The sequence below is a fragment of the Sylvia atricapilla genome, unplaced genomic scaffold (genome assembly GCF_009819655.1).
Source record: "Sylvia atricapilla isolate bSylAtr1 unplaced genomic scaffold, bSylAtr1.pri scaffold_117_arrow_ctg1, whole genome shotgun sequence".
NCBI lineage: Eukaryota > Metazoa > Chordata > Aves > Passeriformes > Sylviidae > Sylvia > Sylvia atricapilla.
Window position 1 is genome coordinate 6,251 of NW_027077045.1, and position 14,076 is coordinate 20,326.

Genomic DNA, 14,076 nt, shown 5'->3' on the forward strand with positions numbered 1-14,076 from the left:
GCAGGTTTGTATGGTTTATAAGGTCACCATTTCTTACAGAGAATTATCACATTTAAAAACATCCACTCACAAAAACGGCGGCGGCACGGGGAGGAAAGGCTCAGCCCCAAAACAGGGCTGCCACAAAAGCCTTGAGCTGAGACTTCAGAGCCTTTCTGGGGGCCTGCCTTGCCCACAGATCCCTTCAGTCCACCAGGTTCTTGGCCTCTTTGATACAATTAAAGCACTCCTGGATCCAGGGAAGTCCCAAGAGGTGACAAAGGTTGGGATTCCCAGGGCTTCCTGCAGCTTGGTCCCATTCTGGAATTCCCACCCCCCGTCACCAGTCCCTGCCCTGCTCCTCTCACTGAGGGACACCACGAACGTCCCTCCTGGATGCCAACAATTCCTTTGGACGTCATCCCAAATCCTCACTTCACTCGTTTCGTTGGGTTTTGTTTCCTTTTAAAATGTTCACGCCGGCGGGGAGGAAAAAAATATAAATAAATTAAAAAAAAATCCCAAACGAAGCGGCGGACATGAGAGTGGGGTCAGCAATAAAACAACAGGACAAACGTTGGGAGATTCCTCCTCCTCCAGCCCCTGAGCTGGGACAAATGGGAACTGTGGGCAGGGGAAAGCAGCTCCTGCTGTCCCCACGGGGAGTAGAGCAGCAGGAACAGCCCCACGAGGGGACCACAGTGGGGAGCAGATCATCCTCAGCCGTGAGATGACCCAGGCAATGAGCACTACACACAGTCGGTTTTGCAGCCTGTGAATGCAGAAAGCCATTTCCAGCTGTAGCTCCCGAGGAAAGAAGAAGAAAAAGAAGATGAAAATTCCCTCTCGAGCCCAGGTTTGGTTCGGATATTCCGGAAGGATCCACGCCAGCCGCTCTTCCCACGGGATTCCAGGGCTGGAGAGACGCTTTGGATCTTCCCCACGGGGTGGAATTCACTGAGCCAGGCCTCCCTTCTGGCCTGTCCACAGCTCCCTCAGCTCCACTTGGCAGCCCAGGTCCCTGAGGGCAGCCCTGGCCACGTCGTCGCAGTCCCTGTGGGCTGCCCGAGCCTCGGCGATCAGATCCTCGGCCCCCATCTCCAGGATGGGCCGGGAGAAATCCCGGCTGCGAGACACCAGGTTCCGGATCAGCATGCACGCCTGTTTCTGGGGACAGGGACAGCTGTCAGGGGGCTGGGGACAACCACGGGGGTCAGGGGGTTTGGGGACAACCACGGGGGTCAGGGAGAGAACCAAGGGGTCAGGGGGTTTAATCCGAGGGGTCAGGGGGGCTTGGAGAGAACCTCCCTGACCCCTTGCAGGGGGCTTGGTGAGAACCAGAGGGGTCAGGGGGATTGGAGGGAGCCAGAGGGGTCAGGGGGATTGGGGACAACCACGGGGATCAGGGGAATTGGAGAAAACCACGGGGATCAGGGGGTTTGGGGACAACCACGGGGATCAGGGAGAAAACCAAGGGGTCAGGGGGTTTAATCAGAGGGGTCAGAGGGATTGGAGGGAACCAGAGGGGTCAGGGGGCTGGGGACAACCACGGGGGTCAGGGGGACTGGAGAGAACCTCCCTGACCCCTTTCAGGGGGCTTGGAGAGAACCAGAGGGGTCAGGGGGCTGGGGACAACCACAGGGGTCAGGGGGTCTGGGGACAACCACGGGGGTCAGAGGGTTTAATCAGAGAGGTCAGGGGGGCTTGGAGGGAACCAGAGGGGTCAGGGGGCTGGGGACAACCACGGGGGTCAGAGGGATTGGGGACAACCACGGGGGTCAGGGGGCTGGGGACAACCACGGGGGTCAGGGGGCTGGGGACAACCACGGGGGTCAGGGGGATTGGGGACAACCACGGGGGTCAGGGGGCTGGGGACAACCACGGGGGTCAGAGGGATTGGGGACAACCACGGGGGTCAGAGGGATTGGGGACAACCACGGGGGTCAGAGGGATTGGGGACAACCACGGGGGTCAGGGGGATTGGGGACAACCACGGGGGTCAGGGGGATTGGGGACAACCACGGGGCTCAGGGGGGCTTGGAGAGAACCAGAGGGGTCAGGGGGCTGGAGGGAAGCCCAGGGATCTCGAGGGAAGGACAGGGGTCAGGAGATTTTGTAGGAAAACCCAGGGGTCACTGAATTTTTTATGGAAGCCCCAGGGGTCACTGGATCTTTTATGGAAGCCCCAGGGGTCACTGGATTTTTTATGGAAGCCCCAGGGGTCAGTAGATTTTTTATAGAAACCCCAGGGGTCAGTGGATTTTATATGGAAGCCCAGGGGTCAGGGGTTATTTTTTATGGAAGCCCAGGGGTCAGTGGATTTTTTATAGAAACCCCAGGGGTCAGGGGTTATTTTTTATGGAAGCCCAGGGGTCAGGGGATTTTCAGGGAAGCCCAGCCATGGAAGGTTTTGGCACACCCAAAGCAGATCAGCTAAAGAGCATTTCCTAACAAACCCAAATGTGAGATGCTACAGAGAGCAACCAACTGTTCCCTGGAGGAACAAAATCCATGGATGTTATTCCCTGCTGAAGTTTACTCTGGAAAGCACAAAAGTGGACACAAATCCTGCTGAAACCTGCATTCAGGTGGATTTAAAACCTAAATCAAGCTTTGCTCTGAGCAGATCAAGGTGACAAACTGGCAATGCAGGTGGTTTGTCTGATTTTGGAAAATGGATGGCACAGGCTGGGTTTGCAAAGAGCCAAACCTGCTCTTCCCAGGAGGAAAGGGAATGCCTGGAAAAAGAGTTTGCCATTCCAGAGGTTTAAAAACCTGCATTCAGGTGGATTTAAAACCTAAATTAATTTTTCTCTGAGCAGATCAGGGTGACAGACATAATCAATGCAGGTGGTTTATTTAACTCTGGAGAACAGGCTGGGTCTGGAAGGAGCCAAATCTGCTCTTCCCAGGAGGAAAGGGAATGCCTGGAAAAAGAGTTTGCCATTCCAGAGGTTTAAAAACCTGCATTCAGGTGGATTTAAAACCGAAATTAATTTAAAAACCGAAATTTCTCTGAGCAGATCAGGGTGACAAACAGGCAGGGCAGGTGGTTTATTTAACTCTGGAGAATGGATGGCACAGGCATGGGTTTGCAAAGAGCCAAACCTGCTCTTCCCAGGAGGAAAGGGAATGCCTGGAAGAGGAGTTTGGCGTTCCAGAGGTTTAAAAACCTGCATCCAGGTGGATTTAAAACCAAAATTAATTTTTCTCTGAGCAGATCAGGGTGACAAACAGGCAGGGAAGGTGGTTTATTTAACTCTGGAGAATGGATGGCACAGGCTGGGTTTGCAAAGAGCCCATTCTTGCTCTTCCCAGGAGGAAAAGGAATGCCTGGAAGAGGAGTTTGACATTCCAGAGGTTTAAAAACCTGCACCCAGGTGGTTTTAGAGACTAAATCAAGCTTTGCTCTCAGCAGATCAGGGTGACAAAGGCGCTGCACTGAGTCACCACCTCCAAAACCAAACCTACCAAAACCCACTGAAAAAAGAAAAAAAAAAAAGCCCCAAAAAATCCCCAAAAAACCCAAACCCCACAGAACAAGAGCTCCAAAAGCTGCAGTGACACGCTGAGGGGCCATACCTGCACAGCCACCTCCCGTGGGTGAGCCTTCATGGCCTGCAGAGCTGCCAGGGCCCCGCCGCCCTCCATGATGCGGCCGCAGTTCTCGGGTTTGCGCAGCGCCAGCGCGCACAGGGCGGCACAGCCCTGCTCACACACCTGCAACACAGGGACAGCACCCTCGCTGCCTGCCACACCTGCCTTCCAGACACCGAAAATGGGGGGTTTTCCCCTCTTTAGGGGGTTTGGGGTGGGTTGTTTGGAGGGTTTATCCGGTGGTGGTGTCACACTGCTCTGGAAGGTCAAAGTAAGGGGAGGGCTGGAATAAAGATCTTTATTCTCTAAGATCTTAAAAGTATTTTCAGCCTTTATGGTTCTGTGTTTTGGCCTGGCAGAGGTGTAAAAATGATCCTAGAGATGTTTCTAGCCTTTATGGTTTTGTGTTTTGGAATAAAAATGATCTTAGAGGTATTTCCAGCCTTTATGATTCTGTGTTTTGGTAAGCCAGAGGTGTAAAAATGATACTAGAATTATTTCCAGCCTTTATGATTTTGTGTTTAGGTAAGCCAGAGGTGTAAAAATGATCTTAGAATTACTTCCAGCCTTTATGATTTTGTGTTTAGGTAAGCCAGAGGTGTAAAAATGATCCTAGAGGTGTTTCTAACCTTTATGATTTTGTGTTTTGGCATGCCAGAGGTGTAAACCCATTCTGCAGCTCCAGGTGAGCTCCATACCCATCCCAAAGGAACCCCCAAGGCCCTGGGAGGTACCTGAGGGTTGCCCAGGTGGTGTTTCACACAAACACCTATCCTACAGCTCCAGGTGAGCTCCACGCCCATCCCAAGGGAATCCCCAAGGCCCTGGGAGGTACCTGAGGGTTGCCCAGGTGCTGGCTCACACAAATACAGATCCTACAGCTCCAGGTGAGCTCCATGCCCATCCCAAAGGAATCCCAAAGGAATTCCTGGGAGGTACCTGAGGGTTGCCCAGGTAGTGTTTCACACAAACACCTATCCTACAGCTCCAGGTGAGCTCCACGCCCATCCCAAAGGAATCCCCAAGGCCCTGGGAGGTACCTGAGGGTTGCCCAGGTGCTGGCTGATGGCCAGCACGATCAGGTCGGTGGCCCCGGCGTCCACGATGGCGTCCTTGACGTCGTCATTGCCGGCCACGGCGCGGATGGCACCCAGCACCTGCCTCACCACCTCCTGCCCCGGGGGGAAAAACACCATCACAGGTCAAAGCCACAGCTCAAAAAGCACCACGACATCTGTCTGAACAATAAAGCCATTCCTCGCTTTTTTAAAATTATTATTATTAAACCTATTTCTTAACGTTTACCAAAAAAGCGAACTCTGGGTTTTTTTTTTTTTCACACAATTCCTGAACAATTCCCAGGTAATCCCCACTGCTCACCGGGTGCTCCATGCAGTCAGCCAGCAGGGTCACCATGAAATTTAAGCCTCCCAGGTCCACGATCTCCTGGCAGAACTCGTTCCTGACCGAGAGGCGGGACAGGGTGGCACAGAGCTCGCTGAGGACCCCCGAGTTATCCCTGAAGGCTGAGGAGGACAGGGGACACCAAAATCCATTAAAGTGGTCTGCTTTGGTTTATTCAACAGGAAAAAAATCAAATAAGAAAGTAAACAGGAGATGAAGATAGGGAATTAAATAGGAATCAGCGTGTTTTGTTTTGTGTGTTAAAACAGGAGAGGTGACAGCTGCTCACTCTGCTTCTAGCCAGTCTTCTCTGGGTAAGAAGCACCTCAGCAGAGACAACAGACCCCTAAAACTATAAAATCCTTCCTGAATACAGTGAAGAACTGCTCTGATAACCTGACTGCTCCACTGGGGCACATTTCATGGACAGAATTAAACCCCATTGGGAACGACAAACTCCTGGATCACCTCCGAGGTGAATTCCAGTTACAAATCACAACAAGAGAAGAAACCACAAGGAGAGAAGAAATCCCGAGCGACTCCCCCATTAACACCAACATCCCCGGAGGGGGTTCATTCTTACCTTTGGCAGCTTCAATGAGGACTCTCAGCCCGTCGTTCTCCAGCACGATCATCTTGGCGTGGTCATGGGCGTGACCGAAGGGCACTCGGATGTCATCGTCAAAAGTCATCACCCTGAGGGCCGAGGCCGCCGTTTTCACCACATCTGCGCTGTCGCCGTGCTGGATGATGGCCCCGGTGAGGAGAGGGAGGATCCCAGCCTTGACAAAGCCCTGCCTGTTCTGCTCGTGCTTGAGGCAGGCGTGCCTCACGCAGCGGATCCCGGCCAGCGTCATCTCGGCGTCGTCCCGCCTCTCCCGCAGGTTCTGCAGCACCAGCTCCTGCCCGGCGCCGTCCAGCAGGTCCGGCTGCCCGTCCAGCAGGGCAGAGAGCGTGGAGAAGGCTTGGAGCAGTAAATCCCGGTCTCCTGCAGCCAGCTGGCAGGCCGAGAACACCACGGGGTAGGCGCCGTTCTGGGCGGCCAGGTAGCGGAAGGCGAGCTGCTCCTTGCACTGGGCGGAGAAGGTGGAGAGGTGCTCGGGCAGCTCAGCCACGTCTGCCTCTGCCACGGCTCTGCTCAGGGAATCCAGGGTCTGTGGGACACACCAGGGGTCAGTTCTGCACCTGAACTGTGCAGGAATCTGTTTATTTTTAAGTTAAAAATCAGTTTGGTTTTATAGGAGCGAGCTGCTCCTTGCACTGAGTGGAGAAGGTGGAGAGGTGCTCAGGCAGCTGGGCCACATCTGGCTGTGCCATGTCCCTGCTCAGGGAATCCAGGGTCTGTGGGACACACCAGGGGTCAGTTCTGCACCTGAACTGTGCAGGATTAAGAGCAATCTGTGTATTTTTTAGGTGGAAAATCAGTTAGGTGCTGCTCCTTGCACTGGGCGGAGAAGGTGGAGAGGTGCTCGGGCAGCTCAGCCACGTCTGCCTCTGCCACGGCTCTGCTCAGGGAATCCAGGCTCTGTGGGACACACCAGGGGTTAGTTCTGCACCTGAACCGTGCAGGAATCAGTTTATTTTTAAGTTAAAAATCAGTTTGGTTTTATAGGAGCGAGCTGCTCCTTGCACTGAGCGGAGAAGGTGGAGAGGTGCTCGGGCAGCTGGGCCACATCTGGCTGTGCCATGTCCCTGCTCAGGGAATCCAGGGTCTGTGGGACACATCAAGGGTCAGTTCTGCACCTGAACTGTGCAGGAATAAGAGCAATCTGTGTATTTTTTAGGTGGAAAATCAGTTTGGTTTTACAGGAGTAAGCTGCTCCTTGCACTGAGCGGAGAAGGTGGAGAGGTGCTCGGGCAGCTGGGCCACATCTGGCTGTGCTATTCCCTGCTCAGGGAATCCAGGGTCTGTGGGACACATCAAGGGTCAGTTCTGCACCTGAACAGTGCAGGAGTAAGAGCAATCTGTGTATTTTTTAGGTGGAAAATCAGTCTGGTGTTACAGGAGTGAGCTGCTCCTTGCACTGTGCTGTGAACACCAAGAGCTGCTTGGGCAGCTCAGCCACATCTGGCTGTGCTATTCCCTGCTCAGGGAATCCAGGGTCTGTGGGACACACCAGGGGTTAGTTCTGCACCTGAACTGTGCAGGAATCTGTGTATTTTTAAGTTAAAATCAGTTTGGTGTTAGGGGAGGAATGGTTGTGCTGAAGCGTTTGGGCTTCACGCACAGAACCCTTGGAGGGACATTGTCCCTCTGTCACCACTGGCACCTCCAGTGGCCACCAGTCTGACCAGCAGCAGGTGAACTGGGTCCAACCAGCACGTTCCAGCTCTGCAGGGGCCCACAGCCACACTGGGCTGGTAAATGGAGCTGATCCTCACCTTGTCCCCAACCCGGAGCACTGAGTGCCACATCCTGTCATTCCTTGGGACACCTCCACGGATGGAGACCCCAAACCTCCCTGGGCAGCCCCTTCCACCCTTTCCATGAGGAAATCCCTCCTGATGTCCCACCTGAGCCTCCCCTGGCACACCTTGAGGCTCCTGTCCTGCCCTTGGGAGCAGAGCCCCAGCCTCATCTCACTCCTCCCCTGCAAAAGCACAAAAACCTCTTGGTCTTTTTTTTATATTTGCAGAATAAATGGGATTAACTGCTTGAAGAGCTCCCAGGGAAATGGGGCAGAGGCAGAAGTTGGCCTAGTACTTATATTATTATTATATAACCTTGATCTTTCATTATCAATGTGTGCTCTTACCAGCAGGATCTGATGCTTCTGTCTCTGCCCGTTCTCAGAGGCAGGAGGTCGCACAGCTTTCACAATATTGCTCAGGTCCACACCTAAAAGGGGAAATAAAACCAAGTTTAATATTGGCCCCAGGGCGATTAGAGTCAAATAAACAGTGTCAGTTCCAGTCCTAGGGAAAAGCTGCCAAGTGAACCACAGAGAACAAAGATGAACTTGTAAAGATGCTGAAAAGTTCAATTCTGACTGAAAGGTCAAATTCAGCCTGGAACAAAGCTAGATGTCAGTTGAGTGAAGGGGGGGAAAAGAAGGAAATTAATTTCACTGACCAAATTTCGCCCTCCAGCCTCCCTCTAAGCAGTTTTTTGCAGTCATAATTAATCCACAAAACCAGGTCAGCATTAACGGTGTCTCTGTGTTCCACTTCACAAAGGCTCCTTTCCAATGCTGCATGATCCACCTTTGCCTTTAAACCTCCGGATTTGTCAAACCCCAGCAGCAAAAAGCACAATACCTTGGGACTCGAACTGCTGCACAGCTTCTCTCACGGCCTCCTCCGGATCCATCTCGAACTCGGTGATGTTCTCCTGCACGGCATCGTCAAACGTCTCCTGGGCGATCTGTTTGGACCCCATTTTCCCGGGATGGGCTGGATCCAGCCCCGTGCCCTGCTGCCGAGAGAAAAAGCTGCTCGTTTCGGTGCAAAACCTTCTAAACTCGCCCACCAGGAACAAAGGGAAGGGCTCGTCCTTCCTCAAGACAAAACCTCAGAGCTCTGATCAAAACTATACAGGCCGGTTTTCTATCTAGTGAGGAAAAATAGGGCAAATAAGAGGGATAAGGAGACGTTTCAGGGTTAAGATGGGGTTTCGGGACCTGTCACCGTGGCGGGGCTCTCGGTGCAGCACGGAGGCACCGTGCCCCTCACGGCGCTCAGCCCGCCCTGCCCCGCTTCCCCCGGGCCCGGCGCATCCCACACGGCCTCAGCAGGCCCCGCCAGCCTGCGGGACCGCACCGCGCGGCTCCCAGCGACGCGGAGAGCGCCCCGAAGGAAGGCGGCGGTACCGGAGGAGCCCCGGGCCGCACCCACGACCCCGCTCCCCCTCACGACCCACCCGGGCTCCCGCCGGCCGCCCCCGGCGGACAAAAGGCGAGGGCGGGACGGCCCCACTCGGCCACCGTACTCCGGCCCCGCCCCTCTGCGCATGCGCCGCCGCCCCAGTTCGCGCCGCTCGCCCTCACGCCGAGCGAAAAAGAACGCGGGGCGCCGCAGCGCGCATGCGCAACGCTCCCGCGCCCGGCCGCTCCCACGCACGCCCAGTACGCGCAGCGTGCCCGGGCGCGCCCGCAGGGCAGCTGCCGCTCCCTTAGAACGGGAAGCCGCTCCCCTCGCACCCGTCCCGCTTACCGGCAGCGCGCTCGCACCGTTAGTACCGCCCCGCGCCCGCACCGCCGGCAGGGGACGAGGCAGCTCCGCGCGGCGCAAGCGCGGCGGGGCTCGGGGGCGTGGTTAACGCGTGAGGGGGCGTGGTCATCGTGAGGGCGGGGCGTGATCAGAGCGATGCGGGGCGTGGCCTAAAGGGGGCGTGACCACCCGCGGTCTCGGTGAGGCCCGGGAGCGGCGGGAGGGGGCGTGGCCATTAGCGGGAGGAGGCGTGGTTACGGTAAAGGGGGCGTGTCCAGCGGGAGGCCCCGGTGTGGCGGGAGGCGGCGGCGGGCCCGGGGCCGCCTCAGTGAGGGCGGACCGGATCGGAGCTCCGCTTGCAGCTCCTCCTCCCGGCTCTAGGCGGGGGGGCGGCGGGGAAAACGTGAATCTCCCCCTCGGCTCAAGGCTTCGCCTCCCCTCAGGCCGCGGCGGGACCCCGGGCCCGCGTCAGGCCGCGCCGCGTCCGCGGGCTCCGTGAGGGGAGGCGGCGAGGGAAGATGGCATCCCGGAGGATCAGCCGCGAGACGTTCGAGGCCGTGGTGCAGGACAAAGTTAAACGGTACCGCATGGAGCGGAGCGATGCCGCGGGGGACTCCATCCATCATTTCAAAGGTAAGCGATGACGGGAGCAGCCTGCCGTCAGCATCGCCTGCCATTTGTGTGCCTGCTGCTGACGGCTTTCTACAGCCGCTTTAATTTCGTTTTATTGTTTTATTATTTTTTTTTTTAATGGAAGAACAGCTGGAGGAAGGAGTGACACCGTAATGAGGGGAGGGAGAAAAAATAAAAATGGGAATTCAGACAAAGGAATTGTGTTCTGCCTCAGAGAGTGGGTCCGATTTCAGCCAGGGATGGATTGCTGCAGGATGGGATTCTGGCCGTGGCTGAGAAGTTAAATAAATGGAAGATAAATAAATGTGAAATAAGTGTTGGAGCCTTTGGGTCTTTGTGGTTGGTGTTATTTATTTTAGGGGGAAAAATAAAAAAGCTGGAAGCAGGGCGCTGACCTCATGGACATAACACCAAACGTGGTCCCCAAATTCTTTCACCTCCTAAATTTGGGATATAAAGTGTCCATCCAGAGGCTTGGGTTACATTTACAAAGATGGACATTCACAGGAGAGCTTTAAAACCAAATCTGTTCTTTTTGAGGGTTGTGTGAACCCTGAAGAAATAATTTATATTAAACACTTCCATTATTCCCCCCCCCCCCAAAGCATTCTTTGCTTTCTGAATTAAACTGCTGGGATAAGGGCAATGAGAAAAACTAGAATTTCCTGCAATAATGAGATAATTGGGGTTGAGTTTGGAGCAGATCCGAGTTTCTGCCCAGCTCTGCAGTTCCTCCTGGAGATCCTGGTCTGGGTGACAAAGTGGACACTGCCCAAAGCTTGGAGTCCATGGCCTTGGAGGTCTTTGATAATTTTAATTCTGGCAAAGCTGAAAACTCAGAGGTCTTTGTGCCTCAGGGACTCCAGGAGAAGGTCCAGAGTTGAGAAAGGGGCGAGCAAAGAAAAATTGGTTTAGAGATCTTGAGCTTCTCTAGAAGGTCCAGACTCGAGAAAGAGAACAGCCAAGAAAAATTGATTTAGGGGAGAACTTGAACTATGGAAGACCAAGATTTGAGAAAATGAGGAGAAAATTTTGATTTAGGGGAGAATTTGAGCTTCTGTAGATGCTCAAGATTTGAGAAAAGTAAGAGAAAAAACTTGATTTAGGGGAGATCTTGAGTTTCTGTAGATGCTCAAGACTTGAGAAAGGGAGGAGCCAAGAAAAATTTGACTTAGAGATTTTGAGCTTCTGTAGAAAGTCCAGACTTGAGAAAGAGAACACACAAAAAAAATTTGATTTAGGGGAGAACTTGAGCTTCAATGGAAGACCAAGAATTGAGAAAACAGAAGCAAAATTTTGGTTTAGGGGAGAATTTGAGCTTCTGTAGAAGATGAAGACATGAGAAAATGAGGAACAAAAATTTGATTTAGGGGAGATCTTGAGCTTCTGTGGAAGATCCTGACTTGAGAAAGAGAACAGCCAAGAAAAATTGATTTAGGGGAGGTCTTGAGCTTCTGTGGAAGATCCAGACTTGAGAAAAGGAGGAGAAATCAATAAAATTTGATTTAGGGGAGACCTTGAGCTCCACAATGTCTGTAGGGGTTGGGACACAGGGATGGGGAATACCCCAAAGTCAACCACGTGGCTTCCCATCAGCAATTCGGACATTTTGACCCTTTTAAAACCTCGGGAATGTTTTTTGTTTCTTTCCTTTTCCCCAGCTCACCCCAGGCCTCCTCCTCGGCCCCGCTACAGCGACGGCAGATTCCCTCACGCCAACTCCCAGCACCAGGAGTGGAACCAGGAACCCCGGGAGGATTATCCTGGAGAAAACTACCCTGGGGAGAATTATCCGGGGGAGAATTATCCGGGGGAAAACTTCCCTGGCCCTTCCTACAGACCCGCCAGCCCTTTGCTCCGCAAGGAGAATTATTTCCACGGACAATTCGCCCGCCGGGAGCGGGAATTCGGCCGGGATTTCGGCCGTCCTGCTCCCCAAAACAGGGAGTTTGGGCGTGGAGCTGCCCCAAACAGGGAATATGGGCATCACCCAGCTCCTCCCAGCCGGGAATACGGACAGCAGGAGCGGGAATACGGACAGCAGGAGCGGGAATACGGGCGGGATTACGGCCACGAGCAGGATTACGGCCCCACCCAGGATTGTTGGGAGGCCCACGAGCCCGAGTTTGGCTCCTCGGATGTTTTAGGGGATTTCAGGTCGCCTGGGCTGATGGAGGAGGAGTACGGAGGGGTGGAAAACCAGGAGTACGAGGGGGAGTTTGGGGACGGCGAGTTCCGGCCGCCGCTGCGCCGGGGAGGAGGAGTGGGCAGGGGGAGAGTGCTGAGGGGAAAACGCCTCACCAGGGGGGTGGCGAAACCCAAAATCTTCAAAGGAGACCTCAAGAGCCCCCTGAAGAAGTGGAACATGAAGAAACCACAGCCAGGCCTGGATCCCAAAGCTCTGGATCAAGCCCTGGATGTCGCCAACCAGAGGCCGGTGCCCCTCCAACAACAACAACAACAACACCAACAGCACCCCAAGCTTCCCCCACACCCTCTGGCAGCACAGAGACCCATCCTGAGGCTGCCCAAACCCACCCAAACCTTCAGGAACCTCAGCTTCGACCTGGTGGACAAGTCTGACATCTTCTCCACCTTCGGCGTGGAGATCATCAAGTGGGCTGGCTTCCACGCCATCAAGAACGACGCCGAGTTCTCCAGGCTCTTCGGGGCCCTCTTCGAGCTGGAAACCGAGACCTGTGCCAAGATGTTGGCCTCCTTCAAGTGCTCCCTGAGGCCGGAGCACAGGGATTATTGCTTCTTCACCATCAAGAGCCTCCAGCACGCCGCCCTCAAGACGCCCAAGGTGGACAACGAGTTCTTGAACATGCTGCTGGACAAAGGGGCGGTGAAGACCAAGAACTGCTTCTTCGAGATCATCAAACCTTTCGACAAGTACATCATGAGGCTGCAGGACAGGCTCCTCAAAGGGGTCACCCCTCTGCTGATGGCCTGCAACGCCTACGAGCTGAGCGTCAAAACCAACGGCTTCGGCAACGCGCGGGACATGGCCAACGCCTTCGAGACCACCGTGTCCCTGTGCAGGAAATCCCTGGCTCTGCTGGGCCAGACTTTCGCCCTGGCCTCTGTTTTCAGGCAGGAGAAGATCCTGGAGGCCGTGGGGCTGCAGGAGATGGCGCCGGCGCCCACGGCGTTCCCGAATTTCGACGATTCCACCCTGTTTGGGAGGGAGTACATCGAGAACCTGAAGGCTTGGCTGGAGAAGAGTGGCTACCCCATCCAGATGAAGAGGACGGAGGTGGAGGGCACGGAGCAGAGCAAAGGAGCCTCCCCCGACAGCAAAGGTGATGGCACGGGTTTGGCAGGGCGGGATTGGGGTTTTGTGGTGTCCTTAGGGCAGGAATTCCTGATTCTGGGAGGGTCAGGGGCATCCAGACGGGAATGGGACAGGGAGGGAATTCCAGGGGGATCCAAATCAGGGTTGGAAAAAGAAGAGAATTCCAGGGGAATACACATCAGGGATGGGGCAGGGAGGGAATTCCAGGGGGATCCAAATCAGGAATGGGGCAGGGAGAGAATTCCAGGGGGATCCACATCAGGAATGGGGCAGAGAGGGAATTCCAGGGGAATCTAAATCAGGAATGGGGCAGAGAAGGAATTCCAGGGCAGTCCAGTCGGAACTGGGGCAGGGAAGGAATTCCAGGGGAATCCAGACAGGAATGGGGCAAGGAAGGAATTCCAGGGGGATCCAAACCAAGGTTGGAAAAGGGAGAAATTCCAAGGGGATCTGAGTCAGGGCTGGAATTCCAGATAAATCCCACTTAACGCTGGAGCAGGGAGGGAATTCCAGGGGAATCCAAACCGGGGCTGGGACAGAGCAGGAATTCCAGTGAAACACCAAATATCAATTGTGCAAAAACACACACACACAAAAAAAATCCCTAAAAACTGTATTTTTTTATGAAAACACACCAACCCCCCCCCAAAAAAACACCAACAAAAAAACCCAATATCTCACTATTATGAGACGGGTTTTGGGGGGAGGGGTTAATTTATTTTGAATTTTATTTTTATTTTTTTTAAATTTATTTAAAATTTATTTTTAAAACAATTTTTTTTTAAAAAAAGGTATTTAAAATTTATTTTCAATTTTAAAATTTATTTTCAATTTTAAAAATTTTAATTTCCAATTTTTAAACTTTTAAAATTTTTTTAATTTTCAATTTTTTAATTTATTTTTAAATTTTTAATTTTATTTTATTTTTTATTTTTAAAATTTTAATTTTCAAATTTTAAAATATATTTCTAATTTTTAAATTTTTAATTTTAATTTTTTAAATTTATTTTCAATTT

General features: G+C 53.3%; 2 protein-coding genes across 5 annotated transcripts in view; one reads left to right on the forward strand and one right to left on the reverse strand.

Annotated features, from left to right (window-relative positions):
• Positions 1-9,259, reverse strand: ARMC6 (armadillo repeat containing 6). Of its 4 annotated transcripts, none has more exons than XM_066340136.1 (8): positions 9,133-9,259; positions 8,239-8,395; positions 7,737-7,819; positions 5,564-6,134; positions 4,957-5,102; positions 4,617-4,748; positions 3,562-3,699; positions 1-1,146 (listed from the first exon to the last, which is right to left on the reverse strand). In XM_066340136.1, exons 2-8 carry the CDS (start codon positions 8,357-8,359, stop codon positions 934-936), a joined length of 1,404 nt encoding a protein of 467 aa, XP_066196233.1. In that variant the 5' UTR covers positions 8,360-8,395; positions 9,133-9,259; the 3' UTR covers positions 1-933. The 4 variants fall into 4 exon arrangements, with proteins under 4 accessions (XP_066196233.1, XP_066196235.1, XP_066196237.1 ...); XM_066340138.1 differs by having other exon boundaries at positions 8,239-8,392; positions 9,133-9,255; XM_066340140.1 differs by lacking the exon at positions 9,133-9,259 and adding an exon at positions 8,840-8,956 and having other exon boundaries at positions 8,239-8,392.
• Positions 9,066-14,076, forward strand: part of SUGP2 (SURP and G-patch domain containing 2) — a 19,044-nt gene continuing 14,033 nt past the window's right edge. The window contains exons 1-3 of the mRNA XM_066340141.1: positions 9,066-9,150; positions 9,556-9,762; positions 11,424-13,067. Coding sequence (XP_066196238.1) covers positions 9,648-9,762; positions 11,424-13,067 — 1,759 coding nt within the window. The 5' untranslated portion in view covers positions 9,066-9,150; positions 9,556-9,647. The remainder of the gene's footprint in view (positions 9,151-9,555; positions 9,763-11,423; positions 13,068-14,076) is intronic.

Coding starts and splice junctions, on each gene's coding strand:
- ARMC6 (XM_066340136.1), bottom strand. CDS start 8,359: ATGGGGTCCAAACAGATCGCCCAGGAGACGTTTGACGATGCCGTGCAG. Junction 6,135..7,736: donor AGAAGCATCAGATCCTGCTG/GTAAGAGCACAC, acceptor TGTGTCCCACAG/ACCCTGGATTCCCTGAGCAG. Junction 1,147..3,561: donor CACGGGAGGTGGCTGTGCAG/GTATGGCCCCTC, acceptor CCCTGTCCCCAG/AAACAGGCGTGCATGCTGAT.